Source organism: Acanthaster planci, linkage group LG08 (assembly GCF_054643075.1).
Source record: "Acanthaster planci isolate LZ-2023a linkage group LG08, COTS_SCS, whole genome shotgun sequence".
Taxonomy (NCBI): Eukaryota; Metazoa; Echinodermata; class Asteroidea; order Valvatida; family Acanthasteridae; genus Acanthaster; species Acanthaster planci.
In genome coordinates this window covers 11442982-11466317 of record NC_141784.1, presented here as the reverse complement: position 1 = coordinate 11466317, position 23336 = coordinate 11442982, and the positions used below count along the sequence as shown (strand labels likewise).

General features: G+C 41.4%; 1 protein-coding gene across 1 annotated transcript in view; it reads right to left on the bottom strand.

Moving 5' to 3' along the window:
* The window catches only part of cers1 (ceramide synthase 1), a 39940-nt gene extending 21878 nt beyond the window's left edge, over nt 1-18062 (bottom strand). Inside the window, exon 1 of the mRNA XM_022244119.2 lies at nt 17705-18062. Within this exon, the coding sequence (XP_022099811.1) occupies nt 17705-17929 (225 nt within the window). The 5' untranslated portion in view covers nt 17930-18062. The remainder of the gene's footprint in view (nt 1-17704) is intronic.
* Between the last annotated feature and the right edge of the window lie 5274 nt (nt 18063-23336).

The following is a 23336-nucleotide window of genomic DNA, read 5'->3' as shown; positions in this document are numbered from 1 at the left end:
ATACGACGTAATACAAAAATACATGTTCTGTATACAGTATCTGGAGACAGCATGAGTGTCTAATACATTTATGTGTACATGTGTACCATGTGCACAGATCTCACTGGGCCACTATTACAGTGATAAAGATTCCAACCACTCTTGTTTCTTTTTAAGTGATTCGTACCTTAAGCTTGTATGATAAACATTTCTACAGTAGAAATTTCCAAGCACATGACCACATAAACGTACTGATACAGGAGTACAAGTGTATACGTATGTGCAGTACATGAATGTATGTTGAATGAAAATGTACTTGTGTATTTTGAAATTGTTAAATAATCGATCCTGTAGCATTGCACCCTTGCACGTTTCCCTTGACTTTCTTTCTGCAGTGTTGACAAGCTTCTTTGTTAGAAATTTCCAAATTGGCCAGTTGACCAGTATTTCCTCAATATATGCTGTTGAACACTTTCTGAACAATTTCAGTGTGTCGTTAAATTCAACCTATAATTTAAAAATGCTGGCGTTTGAAAATACAGCACAAATTCAGCTGTGTGTTCTCAACATGAATGTTCTCAACTTGAACAAATCTAAGAAAATCTGAAATTGAAATTTAAAAATTTCTCTAAAGTTGATCATAAATTCTGATAAATCATTATTATTGCCACTCCTGCACCCAACTTGAGTTTGAACGAAAATTATTTCATTTAGGGGCACATTTTAAAAGAGTTTACTGTGCACTGAAAAAAAAATCTGAAAATCAGTCAAAAATAGAATTTCGTTGGAACTTAGTAGCGGGTACATAAACTAAGACTTATCACCAGGAATGTTAACAGCGAGATGAAATTTCATGCGTAAAATTTGAGGTGAAATTTTGCTCTCACAAAGCTCGAAGGCGACACGTTAGGGTACCGGGACATCAAAAATATGCACCTTTCATTTGGGTCATTCCATGAGGTTGGGGCACAATTTGTGACAGTGTCAATTGTTACTGGTACATGGGCTCCGTAAAAACGAACAGCTATTTCCCTGCATTTGGATTCCAAATTGACATTGTTATACATCTTGCAAGGCTGAATATAAAGGTGTGTTATTTTTACAGAGTAAATGACCTACGCTACAGGTCATGTCAGGTAATAAAAGGACACCGCCACAAGTTGTGTCCCAACCTCACGGAATGACCCATTTATGTTGGCATGCTATAGACATGATGCTACTCATTGAGCCAAGTTATGTGATGCATGTATCTCATCTCATCATCATACACTGCTGATTTTCCATGGACAACAGAAAGCAGAAGGTTCGATACCATGTTTATCGCTGGTGTGTGTATCATTGCACAGTGTGGGTCCGAAAATGTTGGTTGATGCACTACCGGTACATGGCATCCAAAACTACATGTACCAGTAGGTTATATAGAGGTAGGAAATGCATATATTTTTGGCACCTGTTTTATACTGGTTCAAAATAGCGGCAGGAGAGGTCGGGTGACATTTGTTTCAAATGAAATAAGCAACACCTTAAAGGGTACAAGTTGCGTGCATAAATAAGTACATGTTCATGGAACCTTTCTGCACCACACTCACACAAATTAAATGCTTTTTCTTTACTTCCAATTTAACATTTTCCCAAACTACTCCTTATAAAATAACCTTTAGGACTGTAATGTCCAAAACAGGGTAGATAGGGAAAAAGGAAACATAACCTTTTTTTCTGTTGGCTTCATCATCATGGGCATTTGAAAAGCGGGAGAAAAATATGAGGCACCCAGCTGCCCAGGCTTCAAAAACAAAAACTTCACAGAAAAAAAATTTGATGTACATGCTGCATTCGAAGTACAACACATTTAAATGTAAAAGCATTAGATGCCTCGAGGCATTCAGCTTGGTACCTCCTTCTACACCTGATGGTCCCTGAAGGTGCTGTGTATTATATACAGTCACTGTCCTCAACAAGTTGTGTACGCCACTCAGACGTACTAGATCTTTTCCTCGCCCTCCCACAGGCCGAGCCACTCAGATATAACCATGGCGTTTAAGAGCTTGAGTACAATGCCACAGATTTCACTGGGGAGGCCTCAAATAATATGCACGGATAGGCCATTATTAGGGGTGAAGCTCAGAGCACAGATATGCTCCCACACACTGAGGCAACAGCAACTGCAAACCAAGGGCTGGCAATCTGTGAAACGTGTAGTGAGGCAGAAACAGGTCTTGCTGCTCCAAAGAACACAACATTACCACTCAATTCTGGGTTCTTGAAGGGAAGTTCAGCGGAAAAGTGGCCATGTCTACAAACTGAACCCAAGCACCAAAACAACAAATTTTGTATTGAATCAAAAGGGGAAAAAATACCTTTCATTTGCATACATACATGTATGCCATTGAGATGTAATGTACTGCAGTGTGTTCTGTGGTCTAAAAAAATTTTATTACCTTGTTGAATTATTGTTTGTAATACACTTTTTTAACTTGTGCATGTATGTTGATAACTGTGAGCACGAGTGCATATGATTGCACTGTAAAGTAATTTTTGTTATCAACGGCCCCATGCATGGATGATGGACATGCATGAGTTACTGAAACACCAAGTACAATGTATCGGAATTCGTGTCTCCAAAATTTCAGTAGTACTTGTTTTGTGTAAAAATGATCATGGAACGCACAGTACCATAAACTTTCTGCCAGCAATGCAGTGTTTGCGGAGGCTTTCAAATCAAAGGTGTTTAAGTTTTGCCACATCCTTTTTTTGGCAAAATTTTTTTTTTCAGAGTTCGCTGAATTCTTTTTCATATTTTTGTTACTACATGTATGTTTTCAAAATACTTTCTGTATGTAAAATGTATGTAACCTTGATACCAAGCAGACATAAAATAACAGCTCCAAATTTATGTCACATCACCGTTAAATGAAGTGTGAGTTATCATGGAATTTCTCTGCAGTATAAAACAGTAGAGAAAAAGAAAAGGAAAACTTGATCAGAAATGCAGCAGTTCAACAGTATTAATGTAGCTGTGCCAATAGATAAGAAATTTAACATGCGGGGCCGCGTCATTTTTTCCCCTTTTAATGTGGAATTGAAATGAGCCTTGAATTTACATGGTCAAGTCTATTCTTCCTTCTGTTGCCAACGTGCTTGCGTATCAATTCAATTTTTATCTACCTTGCACGGAAACAAAACATGCTGATGAACTCACACTACCAAGTCTCGTTCCTCTTTCTGTTCTATATGGGCACGTGCAACAATTAAACCAACACAAGGACGAAACATGCTGGTAAGTTAGCCATGCTTGAGCTGACAGGCATGGCTGAGGTGACAGCTTAGCAGTTCATACAATGTACATGTACATGAAAATGTTATACAGTGCCTACTAGTACGTACATACAATACTGCAAACATGTATCAATGTGATGCTACAGGTCCATGTCTAGTGCACACATGTACATGGAAATACACAACAAGCTTCATAAATCTAATCTCTGTGACCATAGTGACTGAGCAGGAGTACATCTTGTTAAACCTGGCTTATCACATACTGCAGGCATATTTTTTGTACAGTGTATGTTCACAGAATGGGTCAGACACCGTACATTTACATGTACAGGCATAAAGTATTTTCATTGACTCATTATGTTTCAGTTTGGCTGCAAATTTTTTTCGAAACACCCACATCGAGTACAATTTATTTTGTCTAGTGCCTGGCAACAGGAGGCCGATGTTGAGACAAATGGGTTTTTTTTTTTCACTGTTTCCACTTCCCAAAAGCTTTTGTTTGCCAGATACGTTGATTTCAGTCACGAGTGCCAAGTTTCAAGGCCTTATACTATATTAAATCTGGAAACAGGAAACCTTGCCTTCTTTCCTGGAAAATTCTGAGTACCCTGTATGTGAACAGCCAGTGTACATGTATGTCTGATGACCTCACAGTTGCAACATGGAGGGGGGGGAGGTGGAAGGGAGAGGGCGGAGGAATGAGGGAGGATCAAATGTACAAACATGGTGCTGCATATTTCACCCTGAAAATAATGGCACTGAAAGAATCTACTGTACATAAACTTAATGCGGCGCTGAAATTCATTTCTTCACTAGATACATGTACACTTACATGTGCCTGAGCACCAGTCTTAGTCACTCTATGGAATTGCAAAATATTGCATATGCACCAGTATGCTTCTGTGACCCTTGCCTTGTGTACAGACTGTACCAAGACTGCAGAATCAAAAAAATTTATTTTACATTTCACTAATATGTGCACATGCATGCACGTACCGGTATACCAATGCATTCATAAAACTAACACGTATTGATACTGTGCATGTACAGTACTTTGTACTTAACACTGGCTGATGGGAAAAGGCATCCATGTAAAGAGGGCTTTTCAAGGAGACCTGTAGAAACTCCCAAAACTTAACACAATAAAGAGCAAGCTTCATGACATCAACAGCAGACCAGCATGTCACCGTCACCTGATCAAGTACCGGTTTGCAATGGGGGTTAGTCACAACCCAGTTGTGATCAAATACCGGAACTGACCACATGATTGGGTAGTTATCACACAATACAATGCGAACCCACTGACAGCTACATGTAGCTACATGTAAGTTGCAATGAGGAGAAATACATACAGGAAGAAAGTTGACACAACAGTTAACGATTTAGGAAACATGTTGCTCATACCACAGTTGAAACATAACTTAAGTCAAATTCTCTGTAAGAATTAGTATAAATGCATCCATGGGCACGTCACACAGACACTCTCCCACAGCGTACTAAAATGACAAACAAAAACAAAACCCCAGCAGGTGCACAGTATAGCGGTACTGGTACATTTATATGCACTGTGCAGACTACTAGCACCCAACTCTGACAACCACATCTTGGCAACAAAGCCAAATTTGACATCGCCAATTCAGATTGTCACAGATCGGTCATGCATAACCCAAACATCATCTTGCTGGTATCAAATGGAACTGGACAAAAAGCACTTTCATATGAAGTACATGTATGGATGTATACATACTTGTACATGTACAATATACCTACATGTGGGGGAAAAATTCATGAGCAATACGGGTGTTTCACGAGAGTGCAAGCTTGCAAGGCGTTGGCCAATCAAAATGCCTGAATCATGTTGACCCTTTTCAAATGTGCACTGTGTACAATAGCTACCGCATTGCGAACCTTGCTGGCGCACTATTGTGAAACACCCATTTTCACTCTAAAATCCTTGTCTTCTTTTTTAGGGGATACCCTTTGTTTTGTGGTAAGGAGATACCGATGGTGCTCAAAATGTATGCTTTGGGTTTATTCACTGAGAAAGGATTTACCAAAAACTGAGGTAGATTTTGACCCCTGGAAGAACTTTGGGGAGGGGATGGGAGGGGGGTTGTAGGGGAGAGGACATGGAAGTCGCAGCCTCCTGAAACAAAATTGGTTTCACCAACCTTTCTTGAATATATAGATAAATTTCTGCCGATGTACGCATTTTGACACCACTGTTCAGAACATCAATTCAGGTCAACTAGTAAATTTTCAAATGCAGGGTGATGAAGAAAATGTCTCGAGTAAATGTGCTAAATATGGTAGACTGAAGCGTCTTTGGATAAGCCTTGCCTTTCATAATTTATCACACTGAGTTCTGTACAAGATATGCAACTGCTTACACATGTATAAGTACAGTGATGTACCATCTACAAGTTACGCAATTTTAGCAAGTGTTTAATCCATCTGTTTTCCCTTCACACTACTCGGATTTTACCAATTACTGGAGCAAAAGCACATGTTGCATAAATTTCCGTACCAAGCCCTCAGAATGTGTGGTACTGCATGTAGCTCACACACAGAGGGGGAGTTCAGGTACCACACAACAGGTGAGTCATTTCTTCCAGTGAGCAAGGTACGAGGCATCACACAATCTACATGCAAATGGATCCCTCCACATGACTAATTATCCATAATGGCCAAAGCAAAAACAGAAGTGAATTCAAGGAACTGTGCGCATCATTGATAGGAAGTATTTTCACAGATGTAAAACTACAATACATGTACCCTGTACATACACGCAATGAATGCAAATTACAGCTGGCAATTTCTAGAGACACTTCACAAGATCCACTGTCATGAGGGCCAGTGACAACACTTTCCAGCACTGCCCTCAAGTACATGTTTACTAGTATTATTCACTTCATGCATCAATTATACCGGCTTGTACTAGAAACTGTACACGAATGCTACTGTTTTGTATGCAACAATCCCTGGTAATGATTACAAGATTGCTTTTAAAATGAATTACATATGCATACAGTACGTGCATTGTACTGTCCCACAGGTGATGCTGTACCATTGATTTTTTAATTACACTGAGCAGTTAATGCTGTGGTCTTTCAAACCACACACCCATAGTACAACCCTTGTACCAGTTCTGGAGCCTCGTATCCACAAACAATGCCTTGTGAAGCTCTAGCCTTGCAATACATGTACGTACATGTACATACGTGTATCACTTTTTCCCAATGTACGATATGAGGCAAAGATGTTCACATTTTCAGTATAACAACAACTTCTCCATGCATCATCTGTTAAAGTCTTCATTAACTGCAGGCAACTACTACACAATACATGTACCTTTGCATGTACATGTAAAGTGGCTGTCGTTATCAAGAGGGTCAGACTGAGGGTTCTACATGCACATGTACACCCATCCTTACACAGCTATACTTGTGGGGTATTTTCTTTGTTCTCATGTACAAAACTCCCACACAACACGCAAAAAATTTCAAATCACACCAATTTAAACTAAATTCACTTTCCTGGGTTGAAATTTCGACTGTACATCCCTTGTATAAAACACTTCAATTTGCGACGATTTTTACCCACCAAAAATTTCCCCTTTTTGAGTTATTTCCAAATATCAGTTTTGGGACATTCTTGTGGGGTACCAATTTCGGTACCCCACAAGGTAAAAACTGGCCTCGTGGGGTACTTCCCATTGTTCCGGTACCCCACAAGGCCCCATGTATAAGCGCATGTTCACGCATGTACCGGTACATATGTATGTCTGCAGAGTCAAGGTAGAGTGGGGACTAAAGAGCTAATCAAGGCAGGGTTAATGGAAGCAATCGTCACAGAAAATTATCCTTGCTATCCAATTTACATATACAGGTCTGTAAATTTGTACATGAGATGTGCATGATTACGCCCAAAAAAGAAAAAAACTTGTGCTTCTAGTTTCCTGACCAAACCCAACATTCCATATAAGGCAAGCCAATGAAGCATCAAATCCCCGGATGGAATACATGTGGTATCGTCATTGGCTGATTATTTTTGTCCCCTTGATTGACACGTCACACCTTGTTTACAACTATCCATGTTGGGGCAACCGAAACTAACAAGCTCAAGGGGGTGGGATTGGGGGCTGCCGATCGGCACTTGACACAGCAGTTATATTTTATAAAAAACTTAGGGGATTTTATTCAACCCTTAGATAAAAAACACAAAAAAGTTCTCTTTTTTCAACCGAAGAGGCAGATAAACAATGCTTGTCTTTCAAATCTCTTCAGAGGACGGCCTTCAGAGGTTTCCTCCCTTAAATTCGGTACCGGAATGGAGCCTTTTAGTGAGGCTTCAGTTTCAACACCCTACTGCGGGTACCTGGTAGGAATCAGTTACCACTCGGAACTGACTCCTCTATGGGTACCCGGTTCTGAAAAATATTGATACCCGGTGCCGGTTCCCGATGTTGGAACTGGGTAGAATCAGGTACCCGCCGGAACCGCCCAAGCATACTGTGAACGTGTGTATGTTCATCAACCTCACAAAAACAAAAGTGGTATCTGCTGATCTGTAAATTAAATATGTAATGGACTCCATGCATGGACAAGAGAGGGCACTATACCTAGCGTCCTGACGTACATGCAGATATTTACACAGGGTCTCAGTGAGGGCATGGGGCACCAACCAACGGCGCACTCTCTCTGTCACACATCTGCCGAATGTACCTGCATCAGTCTACACAAACATGTCTGGCATAATTTCAGCGAATGTGCTAGGTCACATGCTGCACATGACAGATCATCTGACCCATAGACAGCTCATTAAATGCTACCTGATACATGTACGGTACATGTACATACGAACGTCCACACACTCTTAGCGTCCAAATCCAACCTCTGCAGCGCAGGAAGTACATATACATGTACCCAAAAGGTATCAGGATATGTGCATGAGGTTTGGACTTACATTTACATTTTAAATCCTGGCAAAATGTCATGTTAAAGATTCTTTTCCCTCAAATGCACAAGAGTAGTGATACATGTACCTGTACATGACTGTACATGTACACTGTACACATTCCAAATTCCATTTTCTGTTGCCAATGACAGAAATACTGACAGCAGAATGAAAGTCTCATTCGGAAGGAAAGTGAAAGTTGGAATGAACTGTAATACATGTGGGAAGTTTGGAACAATGTTCAGCTGAGGGAGACACCTACATGTGTGCTCTACATGTACATGTATGTCTCGCACATTAAATAAGATTGTAAGATGGGTAATATCAGGGCAGAAACTTCAGTGTTGAAAGGGCAAGGCAATTTCTCATTTGTACAGGCCACTTGTATTAGAAAATCAACTTGTCTATGGGGACATTTAAGTGGGCATTGAGGTAAGGACCAGGAGCATCAAGGTAATTGCTTATGATGCCTCTGTGAAGTTCCTACCATGTAATATCCTTCCATGCCATACAGCCCATTGTAGGCAAATCTTTCCACAAGACCACTTATTTTTGAGAATTGTGATTTAAGCCTTGCTCTATTACAAGCACATGTACCTACATGTAAATGTACACCCTCCAAAGAATTTCTGTTTCGGAAGGCAGGAGATAAAGATCAATCTTCCAGCAGCAGAAAATGAACAAAATTTTTAAAAGTGTTCTTAATTTCTTGAGCAGTTCTTTAAACCTTCCCAAGGATGTGCCGTACTGTACATGTGTAAACCCTTGTTGAATTTGTCGGTAGATGTGCATGTTCAGTGCATTTAATCATGTACATGTAGTACAAATTCAGCACGCCCCTTGTGTCCAAACCAGTACATTTTGAAGCCAACTACATGTACACGTACACTTCTGCAAGTACATGTACACACATACATGTACAAATACACTGTATACATGTACAAGTACATGTACACTGTATACACGTACGTGTAAAATACACGTACATGTACATGTATACATGTGAGTACATGTACATGTCGGTATGTACAAACATGAAAACCACTAATGGCTTTGGCAGCATGATATAAAACTGCCTGCAAATTAATCTCATGCTCAAAAATGGATGCCCCTGTATGGCCTGCACTGTACATGTAGCAATTACACCACAAATGATTGATTACCTCCCCTTGCTTTGCAATCCACAGAGGTCGCATGATCAGTAATCACTGAAGAACAGCAGACACTGTGGTAGGAAACCAGAGCGAGCTACAAGTACCAGGGAACATTACATTTAGACTGGGGTTTGATTTCTTGGGATTTTTTTCAGATTTGAACAAGTTTTCTATTCAAAAATTTGTGACTTTTTTAAAGAGGCTTTTCCCATCCAGATTTTGTAACATGTTAGCACTCGGTACAGAAAAGTGCATGATTTGCGTAATACCGATATCAGCTACATTGTATTTTGTGACAACACCCATACCTTGTAAGCTACTAGAAGTCACAGTATTTGCTGGCCATTGTTACAACTGCTTTACCGGATACTTTGCACATTGCTCATCCCCTAATCTCAAACCATGACAAAATCAACCAAACAGCTACATGTAACTGTACCGTACAAGCACCCATCGGTTTATACAGTAGAGGAAAGGATTCTTGCATGTACATGTATGCCAAATCCCAACCTTTTCTTCTTTAATTTATCAAGAAGCTGACCATTCATGCATGTCCCGGTATGCACAGCTGGGGCCCTCATTCACTGAAAGGCACCAGTGCTTACATATACATGTACAAGCATGTAGTACATGTGCATGTATTACTTCCATAAACAGACCAGACCATGTAGGCCTAGATGTACTGAAGCTGTATTATTCCATTACTCTGTGCTGCCTAAATACAAAGTATCCAAACCAGGGTTCTAGCCGCAGTGGGCGGCGCCGGGTGGCACCACCCGGTACTGAAAATTTCCGCCCGGCACTCAGGGTTGAAATTGGCTGTGCCACCCAGCACGGATTTCCCTAAAAATGAACTGAAAATTACTGAAAATTTAAATGTATCAATTGGATCGTATTTCAAGCATCAGAAAGCATTAAGAACTGCACTCACTAGGCTTTGTAATCCAAAAATTTTCCCGGCACTAAAATGGTCCTAGCTAGAACACTGACCCAAACTCACTTCTAAAACTTCAAACAACACCCAAATTTCATACCAAAACCTGACATCCCGAGAAAAAATGCCATAAATGTGCCTACATCTATTAAACACATACTACACTGGTACATGTACACATACACATGTACACGTACATGAATGTATTTGTTTGGCCACTCATGAGAAAACCCAAGGTGACAGGGTACAGGTACATGTACATCCTGAAGATGTTCTGAATAAAGAATGAAATATTGAATCAAACATGGCTTTCATTAGTCTTTATGGAGTCTGCATAATATTGAGTTATCTGAATATTATCAGTGGATCACCTACTGGTACAGGTACATGTAACCACAAATTGGGGGGCAAAGCCACTTGACAATAACCTTGACATGTTTGGGATGAGTACAACTCCTCCCACAAAAAAATAAATAAATAAATAGAAAAATATGAATAATGCTGACTTCTTGGAAAATCTTGGGAACCAAACACGTTCAAAATTCATGAAGTTCATGTAGGCCTACCGGTACAATATACCCCTGTGCCAGTACATGTCATTCAGTGCCTGCACAGGCAAGTTTACTATGTGCATACATGTATACGCGTGCCCATCAGGTGGTAAAGATTCACTTGTAGTACATGTACATATTAGAGTGTATGGCCATGACCCCAACCTTGCCTCCTTTATCATACTTTGATGTGGCCATGGTACCCGGTACACGTAACCTCCATAGACAAATTTCTTTGCCCTTTGCTCCACATTCTAAGTACCAACGTGTGTATGCGTGTGTGTACTGTAGGCGTGGTACAAATAGGCACATGGGTCATCTCATAAACTAGGGGTCCATTTTTCTTCATTTCCCTGTCACATCTGACATGTGATTTGGTAAGTTCAGAACACATTCTCTAGTTTCAAACATAGATGCATTAATGCAAATTACCTGCCAAACAAGTCAATTTCAGCAATATTTCCATGTAAAATTACACAGATCAGGTGTAACAGGGACACAGAAATGTCACACATTTGGACCCTGAATTTTTAGAATGACCCCCACATGAATAGCACTCATGCAGAATACAAACCACAAAAAGTTTGACTTCTTTTGCCTCTATTGTATTTTCTCTCTTCTCTTTAAAGGACTGGGGTCTTTGATTTGAAACAAAGTTACATGTACATGTACCAGAATTACTTTCCAATTTGAGGGCAACACTTGAGCAATACACTAGTGGAATAGAAATCAACAAGATAAGCCAACAATCAACATTTTCACTATGAGCCATAAACTTTGTAGTCTATTACTAAACTCCACATGAAAGTGTCATTTTATGTAAATGAATAAAATGAACAGCAACATGTACATACAAGAATGCCCTTTCCAGTGCATTTGAAAAGGGAGAAAGTGGGAAGAATTGATGAATCTGTCCTTAATGTACAGCACTTTTGGACTTCCAGGCAGCCAACTCTGCTCAGTAACTTACAAAATCCAACCCTTAGGGGAAGGCTACGAGAAATTAACGAAAAACCTTGCTCTTTATTATGGTACTGTGGGTACCCCCAATACTATTTTCACACAATGGCATATCACAACATCATGCTGTTATCAATAATTTGTGCACTTCCAAAGTTTTAACAAGATCACCAACACCGAGCGGCTTCTCTTTAATCACTTGGGCAAGAAGCACATGGCATTTCAATGGAGTCGGGCCCAAATTTACTGCAAGGTGTTTGGTCTGTGAAGCAAAAGGGACCTGCACCTTCAGCTGTGTTCAGGCACAGTACATGTACATGTAATTGATGTGTTGCACTAGAAGCCCCTGGGCTTATACAAGAGGACAGCAACTTAATGGGTTGATCTTTAAGCAGAAAGCACAGCAAAACAATATTATCCTGTCAAAATCACTACTTTATCTCTATGGAGTACTGAAGTGTGACATCACTGTGAACCAGAAAGTGCAGTTTAAACGAATGGAGTACGCGCACGTGTTGGTTCACGCGCTGGTTCTTGCGCTAATGCCTTTTACACACTAATTGGGTGCATGACGTAATCACCTTGGTACTCTATGCAGTATGCTCAGTTATCATGGACGCGTTACTCACGGCTAAGGTTTGGACCCTATCACCCACATTACTTGGTATTTTTCACTTTGCCACTTATCTTCCCCACAGACTTGGTGGTACTTCTCACTACTTCTCATGACTCTGAATCAAAATAATCAAGCCCAGGTACAATGACCCTCCTTTCCAAACAATACAATCCAAAGTCTAAAGCAATGGAGCATGTTGGCCTGAATATTGACAATCAATGATCATGTTACCACTTATCAATAAGAAAGTGGCGTACGTTTTTCATACGTTGTCATAAAATCATAGAACACAGAAAGACAAAAATCATTGCCCTGTAAGTGTAACCAAACTTATTTTCAAGCACAATGTCAGGTCCTTGAATTCATGAGAATCAAAGGAGGGCTGAGCGCACCACCCATGCTGCAGCCGGCTCTACACCTTGGCTTTCAACTCAATCCTGAGCACTCAGAACTGCATACTGGACCATGCAGACTGTACACCCAAATGAATGGTGTTACGATCCCAGTTGATCCCAATCCTTGTGTCTCCCCAAAAAGGTACGTGTGGAAATTACGCACGTTTTAAAAACCTCTAAAAGACTCCATAGTCATTTGTTTTGTTCTCAGTCAGTGCCTACATGTACAGTAAAATCTCAATACCTTGAATATCTGGGGAATGGACAAAAAATTTCAGTAATCCATAATTCGAGTTAAAAGAAGGTTCCAATTTCTTTTGAAGTTAAGTCAATATTACGATGTGTATCATAACATGTACCTATACGCTGATGCACAATTACCGTAAATCTCCCGATGACTTTTGAAATGACATTGTGGTTATTTTATACATTTCGGTGCCACAAGTTTTTGTTCATAGAAAGACATTTTTGTGGAGGATTTTTGTTGTCAATCGGCTGATAAATACATGTAACACATTACATGTACTGTCAATCATTTAAACTGTGTACCTTTGTGTGGCAAATCTTTCTTTTGCATTCTGAATGTGTTACGCATTGTGGTGGTCCCTTTTCTGATATCGCCCCGCAACGCAGAGCCTAGCACATGCGTACTCGGGCAGGGTTTCCCGATGAGTCAGAAAACTTTTTTCATCACATGAGGGCGCACCTTTTTGTCACTTCAATAAAATTTCGTAAAAACAAAAATGCTATTGGTGTCTGTTTTTTTGTTGTTGTTTGTTCTTTATTTTCAAACTTTTTATTTTTGGGGAGTGAGATTTGGCTACGCAAAAGCTCTGCATTGCAGTCACGTGGTTGGTCCACTGCACGTGAGCATACTGTGATTCGTGGCTCTAATTGGGCAGCCATCGCAAGGGCGAGCGCAAGCAGTTGGGCCAGACCATTAGGCCAGACTTAACTTCCGTACATGTGACGCATACACAAAGATCTCCAATGCATTGCCGCAGCCACCGCAAAGAGCCATCAGTTGGCCTGCTGACGCACTGGCTACAATGGGCCCACTGTAACCATTGGGCCAATTCCTGCAAGTCGGATTTTGCAGTCACAGTATGGTTTACGTGTCTAGATCGATCGTCACTGTAGCGCGCTTGCAAGTGTTCCGGTGTGAAAAGATGAAGTGTGCGTGTCAGAAATGATTCAGAACTACACCCGCATTCTGTTTACGCTTCCTGGAAGTATTTTGGAGGCAGTTTCTTTTGGATCTGCTTACACAAAAACTTCGAGGTAAATGAATCCGGCAACGTGAGCAGTTCGTGTTACGGATATGTTCTTGTTCATAAGAGCCTATTCTTTTGGCGGGAATTAATTATTCTTCCAATTAAGCAGAGTTTCGAGTCAACCGACTTTGAGTTATCAAGATTTTACTGTATATGCTCTTAGTATGTGCATTCCAAAATAGCCAGAGTTGGGTCAGCACCTCCGTGCCGTCTTCTCCTCTTCATTGCCAGATTGTGGCAGAGGCTGACACAGCTGTGGGACCAGACCCTTGAGTGTCGTGGCTCCATAAAGAAGCCGAACCTTGAAGACCAACAGTGACCAACCTGTCTGAGCTGGGCTGTTCTGGCGCAGGGTGTGGAGATGCTTGCTTGTGGTAATTGCTTATGGTAATTATGCTCGGCCGAATATAATTTGCCTCTTTGTGCATTAACATGTTTTTGCCGGCATGCTAATTTTCACTGTATAATTGTACTTGGCTGCCCTGATGTAAACATTTTTACTTTTATGCTTTTGCTTGTCCAAATTCACGGTGTTTTTGCATGAGAAAATAAAACACTAGATTTACTTTGCTTAAACTTATTGCTTTGCTGGTTTTAAGTTTATAATTAAATGTTATTCCAAATTAGTTCCTTTTTGTCCTTTGCCCATGATCCCGTCTTTTGATTTTCTTCTGCCGTGCGTTCTCCACATGTAACAATGGACTGAACACGTATACTCCCTACACACAAAAAAGGAATGGTCCTCAAACGGTCATGACATCATGAGCAATGAATACTACAACACAAAACGGCAACCTTCGTGCAATCACCAGGTGATCATCATGCGCCAAAAACAGGATAATTTAATCTAATTTTTGGCCATTTTATAGAGCCGCCAAGATGCTCTCCAACCCTCTTGTGGTACATGTAAGTCTCATATCAATCATCTATCCTTTGGCTTGAACTGTAAAATTCGGCAAGAATTCCACAAATGGACACCGCTCAGTTTTCCCTGCAGTGACTTATAAGCCATCTGAAAGTAATAAAATGTGACCCATCATGACAAAATGAACATAAAGTTGCATCCTGCTTTCACCTATTTTGAAGGTTCAAAGTCATATTGAAGTGGAGGTCCATTTTGGGGGGTTTTGAAATATTTGAAAAGAGTGACCAGTCTTTTATGTAAAACAAATTCCAAACGTTTTGCAGGATCATATATTTAAAAATGTCATTATCTCAGCATTATTCGTGCCTGGTCAGAAATGTTGAAAAAATGTCCGAAACAATGACACAAAGCTGCCAGAATAATGTCACATTGGCACCTTATACATGTACTTCTACCCTAAGTCTTCCATGTACATGTATTAATACCACTGGAAAGCCTTTTTTCTGTTGAATTTAAAAAAAAAAACCAATATCTCAATTTTTGAAAAGTCTGACTTTCACAGTTTGTGGTGACAGGTCACAAATGTCCTCAAATTTAGCAGTGAAAATATTGAAGTATTTACTTAGAAAACACAATTTTTCAATCCAGTCTAATGGGTTTGGGTACATGGTGTCAGGTGGTGTCCGTAGAAATTCCTTCCTAAAATTATCAAACACATACTAACGTCTGTGACCGTCATGACCGTATAGTTGCCAGGTCCGTAACTTCACAACCTATTTTCAAGTGGACTTTAAGTGTCAGATTAAAAGGGATATTAAATTAAAGTAAGATTTGAAAGAAACTGGCACTAATCAAATATGGACATCCCTTTGTATAAAATTGATGGTCTGTTATGTAGCATGGGCTACTACATGTATAAGCCATTTGCGAGTTACTGAGTTTTTTAAATTCACATGAACACAACAACTTGAATTCTCCTTACTATAACCACTGTTGCTATACTTTGTGATTCAGGGCAAGCTTTTGCTTAGTTACAAAAGAGACGCCTTGCAACAATACATTGTTCTTAATGGATAAGAACGGCACAAAGGAACCAGTCCATCCCAGAGATGGTGGTCGCTATGCTAAAGCTTGCCCCGAATCATGAGGTATAACAACAGTGTCTTTAGTCTGGGGAATTCAAATTGTTACGTTTCTGTGCAATCAGGTAACGCAGTGTACCAGATTTTATTCAAATTTAACTTGCAAGTGGCTTATTGGAAACGTATGGAAAAGATGAATATGCAGTGCAGTTGTTGCAAACATGTACATGTACATGAATATCCATCCAGAGTCAGTCGTTATGCGGGTATTAATTAAACAGCCCATGATCGCGCGTCATTTCCCGGCCGAAGCAGTGCAGCACACTGGATCCCGGGCAACAGTGAACAGGCTCAGTACTGCTCAGTACTACATGTAATTGTAAAACAACATAGCATGCCAGCTCATATTGTTCTGGACGACAAACACGGCCGACTAACGACTTGATTTCAAGTCTAATCATCAAGTCTCAAATTTCGGTGAAATAAGGGATCAGGCAACTACATAGATACAGAATTCTTTTCCACCCTTTTTGTACATGTTGACTGAATCCCTGTGGCTTATATTTATCTGTAATTCAGTTTACTGCAAATGTACACAATCCTTTAACCCTAACAATCCCGAATGCTCCTAAGTACTACTTAGTAGTGAAATGTAGTACTCAGCCCTATCTCTTGTAAGAGGACATGATGTCATTATTCTCTGAAGCTATAAAATACAATAGAGAAGACAATGTACCATACAGTGCTGTGGCACTATGAATGCTTGGTTTCATTGTTCTGTGTACGAGTAACAATGGAATAAACCTAGCCAGAAGTAGTAATTTGTAGCGCTAGGTCCTTCAGGCTCAGAGTGTTACATAGTATTTTGTAGTACTGCGTACTCTAAGCCAAACAACAGCCCGGTACTAGTAGGGTTAAACTAAAACCCAGAAAAAGTTCCAGTGAAACTGGTCTGAAAAATTCTACGTTTTCTAAGTAAACGACTTGATTTTTTTCCCTCCTAAATTGAACTTTTCTGGACATGTTTTTGCTTTCTGACACCTCATAGGAGATTGTAGGTAATAATTACTGGCATCTGTATTTGGAACTATTCCCCAAAAGTCCTTTCACAATCACCCAGGAAAAAAACTTAGTCACTCAAGCTTTGTCACGTTTGTCAATAAGGCGTACATCTATGATTTATTACATCATTAATAAAACAACACTCTGCAACAGGGTCTAACATCAAGCAAATTTCCCATTCCGTCGCCATGTTGATTTTAGCACCCCCACGCGAGTTAAGTGAATAAAGCTAAAGGGGAACAAATTTTCTACAATAACAATTGCGAGCATCCATTTGCCAAACTTTAGCCTACACAACGTTGTTGTCATGAATTCGTTCCCCTCTGTTAAGCCTTCTGACAATGTCTGAGCTTAATTTGCGCACAAGAAATGTGAAAAAGGTTTATTGTACGTCTCAATCATGTCAACTAACACTAACAGACGACATGCATGACGTGTAACCATGAACACGATGAAGCCGATAATTCACAGTCGGTAGGCCTAACGTCTCAACGTTAGTCCTACCATGGGCGTACTAAATAGGCGTACTATTTGTAGGGGATACTTCCTGAACGTTTACCATCAGGTGTACAGATAGTTATTCATCATCATCATATTCACCTTCAAAACAAACAACGTGAGCAGGTACCGGAGAATGGTCCACGTGATGGCCAACAGCACAACCAAATACAGATCGCTCCATTTCGCCTCACAATATGTCCGCACTTCCCCGAGAAATCCATCCGGGTGAACCGGTTCTGTGCTATAATATTCTGGCATCTCTACTAAAAATGTCTTCACTAACCCGTAGTAATCCGGGTAGAAAAAGAAGTCGGAAAAACCCATGTTTTCTTCGTGGGATTTGGGGTTCGAGAAGAGTACAAAAATACTTCACGTCAGTGCATCAACGACAGCACCATGTGTGCGAAAACAAGCGTTGGCACATGCACATGGGATATTGAGTAAACTCATTGGGCCTAGCGCCTATGAAAGTGAGGCGTGACCTACTGGCTTGGTAACGGCAGTACGCCTATATTATTAGGAATCGATCTCTGAAAAGCGTCGATACTACTTCCACACAATATGCATTTGACAATGTTTTTATTAGGATAACGTCTCTGTGGTTTGAAGTCAACAGTTTTAAATAAATGAGGGTATTTGAAATAACATAACTCAAAATGCAGTTTTGAAAATACTGTCCTTCAACAGTGGTGGACGCCTGAACACCGATGTGTACTATTCGATACTATTTAGAATTCGGTCTGAGTTCCGTGCTTCGTGATGAGTAATCCGACAACAAACATCGAACCATTCACCGTGCCCCGTTTACCTCACAACCTCAATACCACACACCCGCAGTTGTCATTATGTGAATGACAAACGTGATCAGTCGAGGACTGCGCCCTGGGTACGCGTACGCAGAGGAGTGGCCGGTGATGGTCTGATCGTGATGGTAAACTTTTACAAGTCCATCACTAAAAAGTAGATATGAACATAAATAAGCCGAAACAAGCGCCTCCATAATTTAAGCGTTCTGGGCCTTTGACCCTCAGCCGACTTCACTCATACTAAACTAGTTCCAGTTGGCATGACATCTAATTGTGTTGCCTTGCCTGCAGTGTGCTGGGATGGGCTAATTTCTTCACGATACATAACGTATTTTTTTCTTACCTCTCTCTGGATAGAGCGTGTTTGAACAGTGACGCAGGTGAACGCTTGCGTGAAAGTGCGCTGAATGAACACAGATGATGTAAAAGATTAGGTAGTGTGCGAACCACAATGCTTTGTGACGTCTGCACTTCCATCACAACATTTTGTAAATGAAATTTGTCCATCCCAGCCCCGACACGTGCAATGTATGCGTGTGGCGGAAGGGGCGAAGTAGACAGCCGGGCTAGATTAGAAACTAGACGCTGTGCTTTGGGCCTACAAAAATGGGGGAGGGTGTTTACGACCATTCTACACACACACCCCAAACGAAACCCATTTTGTGCCACTTTTACTATTTCACAAAGTGATACGTGCGCGTTTTTCAGAGATTTGCCAAAGTAATATAAATCAATAATAACTTGCAAAAAAAAGATAATGAAAAATACGCACCACCTTGCGAAATATAATCACACGGTAAAAATGACACCAATGGGGCTTCGTACGGAACAGTTTTTGACAGTTTTATTTCTATTTCTCTAAAACTTCGATTACAGGAAAGCTTCGAATTACATCATCCGATATGACCACCAGATACAATTCATTACTGCAGTGGCACCACGCTTGCATACACACTGATTCGACGAACAGGGTGTTATGATTTGCCGCAATGCACCCATGTCTGAAGTTTAAGAACGCGCGCGAGAGTCTGGTACCATGTCAATGCAATAAAGGCACCATGCCACTGCAACGTTTACGCGTATTCATGGTGAAGTTCCCCATCTTGCGCTGCTACGCAGCGCTATACGATTTTTGCACACAACTAACTTGGCATGTGGAATGCAAGGTTCCGTCGTTTGGAACGCCACGAGGTTCGTGATGCCGGTAGGCCAACCTCAGAGGCGAGTAGGAGGTCTAAGGGACACAAGGACCAACGAAACACCATCCCTACACCCCTTCCCTTCCTGCTTCAAGAAAGCTAACCCAAACGACTCGCAGCTCACAACCCACACGTACTGGATGGAGGCAGTGACGTAATAATGGGTGGGGGCTTCAGTAATGTATTCAGTGGGCGGGGGAAGCCCCCCCACACACACACACACACGTTGCCTTTTCAGATGGATTTAAAAGTGGCAGCATTTGGGAAGCGATATTACCTTTCTTTGGGGATCAGGATTCTTTCACAGAAATTTTAAAAAATCCATTTGCCCCCGAAGACTTAGATAGACCATTTGGGATGCCTATGGACGAATCCAGTGACCTTGGTAACACTATCACTGATTAGATGCATTGGCCCCTGCCTATGGCGGTAAGCATTTATGGAGCCGCTGTTCCGTGAGATTCGCTCTTTACAAGTCACACTAAACAATGATTTCTGCCATTAAATTTTAAAGGGGGCAATAGAGAAAACCTAGTGAAATGACGTTTGTTAGTCTTTCCGCTCCGTGTGGGAAGTTTCATATATACATGAACCAACGATGGTCCTTTGGTGGGAGGTCGCCTCGTGGGTATACACGTTTATGCAGTTTTGGTGTGGGACGCGCGCGCTGAGCACACGTTACCAATGGGTGCGTTTGATTAGCTTACACGTGTAAGTCAAACTTACACGAGAGTGTTCGTTTAGCCATCACGTGATGTTCGTGCCTGCCCTGGTGTCAGCCACCACTACCCCAGCTGGCGAGCGGGTCTCTTGAGGCTGCCCGAGTGTAATGACGTCACGGATGGACTGTTCGAGCATGGACGTACATGATGGAACGAGTCGGGGACTTACCCTTTTTCCCAGAATGCCTTGGAAAACACACTGCAGCGTTCGATAAGCCTCATTTTGAGGCTTCCCTTGAGTGTAACACTGGTGTGTTCAGGGAAGCTAATCGAACGCACCCAAAGTGTGATCTCCCATGTGTGTAAGGCACCAAAACCTCTTCCCCACCACCACTCTGTCTCTTCCATAAAGAAGAGTATCAGATAGTTCGCTCGTCGCCCCCTGAACCCACTGAGCAACGAGCGAAGTCGAGTTGGGGCAGATGCACAAAATTTAGTTATTTGCTTCAGTGCCCCCTCGAAATTTGTACAACCATGGATGCCCTCCTCCCTCGATTTATTCTTGCCCAACACAACTGTCTTAAGGAGGGTCCGATTGTGTCATTTAAGTTGCTCGTGCATGTAATATCGGTTCAGTTAGTAACACTGTATTCCTTGGGACGGAAGTTGAAACCGAGCTGATACTAGCTAGAGGGCGCAATTCATTTCACAGGTACTCATGCAAATATTATGCGCAACATAACACGCACAACAAACACATCGCCTTGTAGCAGGCTTCTGGTCAAAACGTTATTGTTGATACGCGAGAGGGCGCTCACAAGACCAGCCCAAAGACATCATATAGGGCGTTTACCCTAAGTATAGCGAATTTACGCATAGTTGAAGAATTCCAGTCATAAAATTCTATGAAGCCATTTTTCGATTGTAAAAAACCCTCTATTTACTTAATCTGGCACGTAGGGATTCAAAATAATGCGGTTGCAACATCTGAAAAGAAGAGTTAGCAGTACAGAAGACCAAAAAAGGTGAACGAATTTTGGGAGCACAGGTAAATAAATGATACACGCAACAAAGGGTGCGTTCGATTAGCTTACACGTGTAAGTCAAACTTACACGAGAGCGTTTGTTTAGCCATCACGTGATCTCGTGCTTGCCCTGGTGTCAGCCACTTCTACCCCGGCTGGTGAGCGGGTCTCTGGAGGCTGCCCGAGTGTAATGACGTCACGGAAGGACTGTTTGTGCATGGACGTACATGATTTAATGTGGCGGAGACTTGACCTTTTTCCCAGAATGCCTTGGCGAGTACACAGCAGCGTTCGATTACCCTCATTTCGAGGCTTCCCTCGTGTGTAACACTGCTGTATTCAGGGAAGCTAATCGAACGCATCCATACATAATATTATGTAAGTACGTTGCGCGTAATGCGCACTGGACGCACTGCCATCCATTGCTTCGCTCACTGTTTGCCCATACTTTTCAAAATCACGGTTTTACGCGCAAGACCAGCGGTCTATGCGTTTATGTCTGTGGCTGGAATTACGCACGAACCACAACTACCCACGCCAGCAACAACGTCTTGGGAACTAATTATGTTGCTGGCCTGGCTAGATATTGGTCAAAGCGTTTGTCATTCGTCACAGCGCGTGTGCGGCACGCACCAGCCGCTCGGGGTGAAGACCACTAATTCAAGTGAGAGTTTCTAGCCTGCTCATTAGCATTAAAAGTGCACCCCAAGTATCTTTTGAAAAAGGAGATTGTTTGGCCCCCCAAAATCGTGAGATTGTGTAAATCCTTGCCAGGATCAACTCCCTGGGTCTTTGAGCTTTCATATGAGAGCAGAATGGCTAAAAACTACGGTAAAAAAAATGGTCCTAAGTGCCCGAGAAAGTTGAGTTGCCACTTGAAAAACGGCTACAATCAGACTTCGGAAAATCACTTTTTTGGGGGGATTTTGTTTTAAGGGAATAATTAAAAATGTAATTGGTTAACCGACAAAAAATGAAAAGAAATTGAAAGATAAGTGACCAGACAAGAATTTCATTTGTGTTTCAAAAATTTCGGGGATGTTGGCGTGCATGTTATTGGGCCCTGAACAGTGCTGATTTTACACAGTTTTCAAAGTGGACTGTACCCTCGAAATCAAGGCGAAGAGCGACCTCACGTGGTCTAAGAAATATGCAAATCAGCTGAACCAGGACGGGTACGGTGCCAACGCACTGATCTCTATGGCTGAGTTTGGGCGGCTTGTTCTCGTTTGTTCAAGAACAGCTCGATTTGTTGTTCGTGGGTCGCTCGCTCGAACGCCGGGAATGTACAACCAGTTATTAACGCTAGTAGTTATTTGTGGCAAGTAACATGCTACATGGCAGCGTCTTTGTGCATTCTTCGGTACTTAATGTTGGATAACTGGGCTAACTTCTTTAACATTTTAAAAATTCCTTTCTGTCAAAACTTTCCATTGTCGTCGGCTTTGTAAAGCCCTATCGGTACTTTTTGCGGCTGTTCAAAAATCAAACCGAATCTCGCGAGCTTTTCCGTGTGTTCGTGTAAAATCCTGATGAGGAGGTGGTGTGTCAACCTGTTCTGAGAACAGTGTTCTTTGGCCTTTTTCCCACCGTTCGAGCGCGAGAACACGAAATCCGTGTCAAGAACGGCTCGCCCGAACTCGACTTACGGGTGCATGCCACCATACCGTTGGATTTCTACGCGCGAGCTCATTAATATTTTGTAATCCCACGGGTTTTTTTTTACAACAAAACATGCCATAATCAGGACGGATCATAGAAATATTTCTATGTTTCCAAATTTGGGACTGACAGTCTCTAGTTCAGGGTATTTTATCACAAAAAAGTCCCAAATTGCGGGCCTATTTTGGACAGAGGCAGGCGGCCAGATTCAGAGCTGAGCGCATAGTTTTACAACTATTTTTGGGGGTATATTCCGGGAACCCCCATAAAGTTTAAACGAAAGTGATCGTCTGGCCATTATCTTGAATTTCCAGTGAAAAAACAGAGACCAACCTCTTCCCGAGAGTCGACAGGCGGCGCTCTTTAGGTCTGATTTT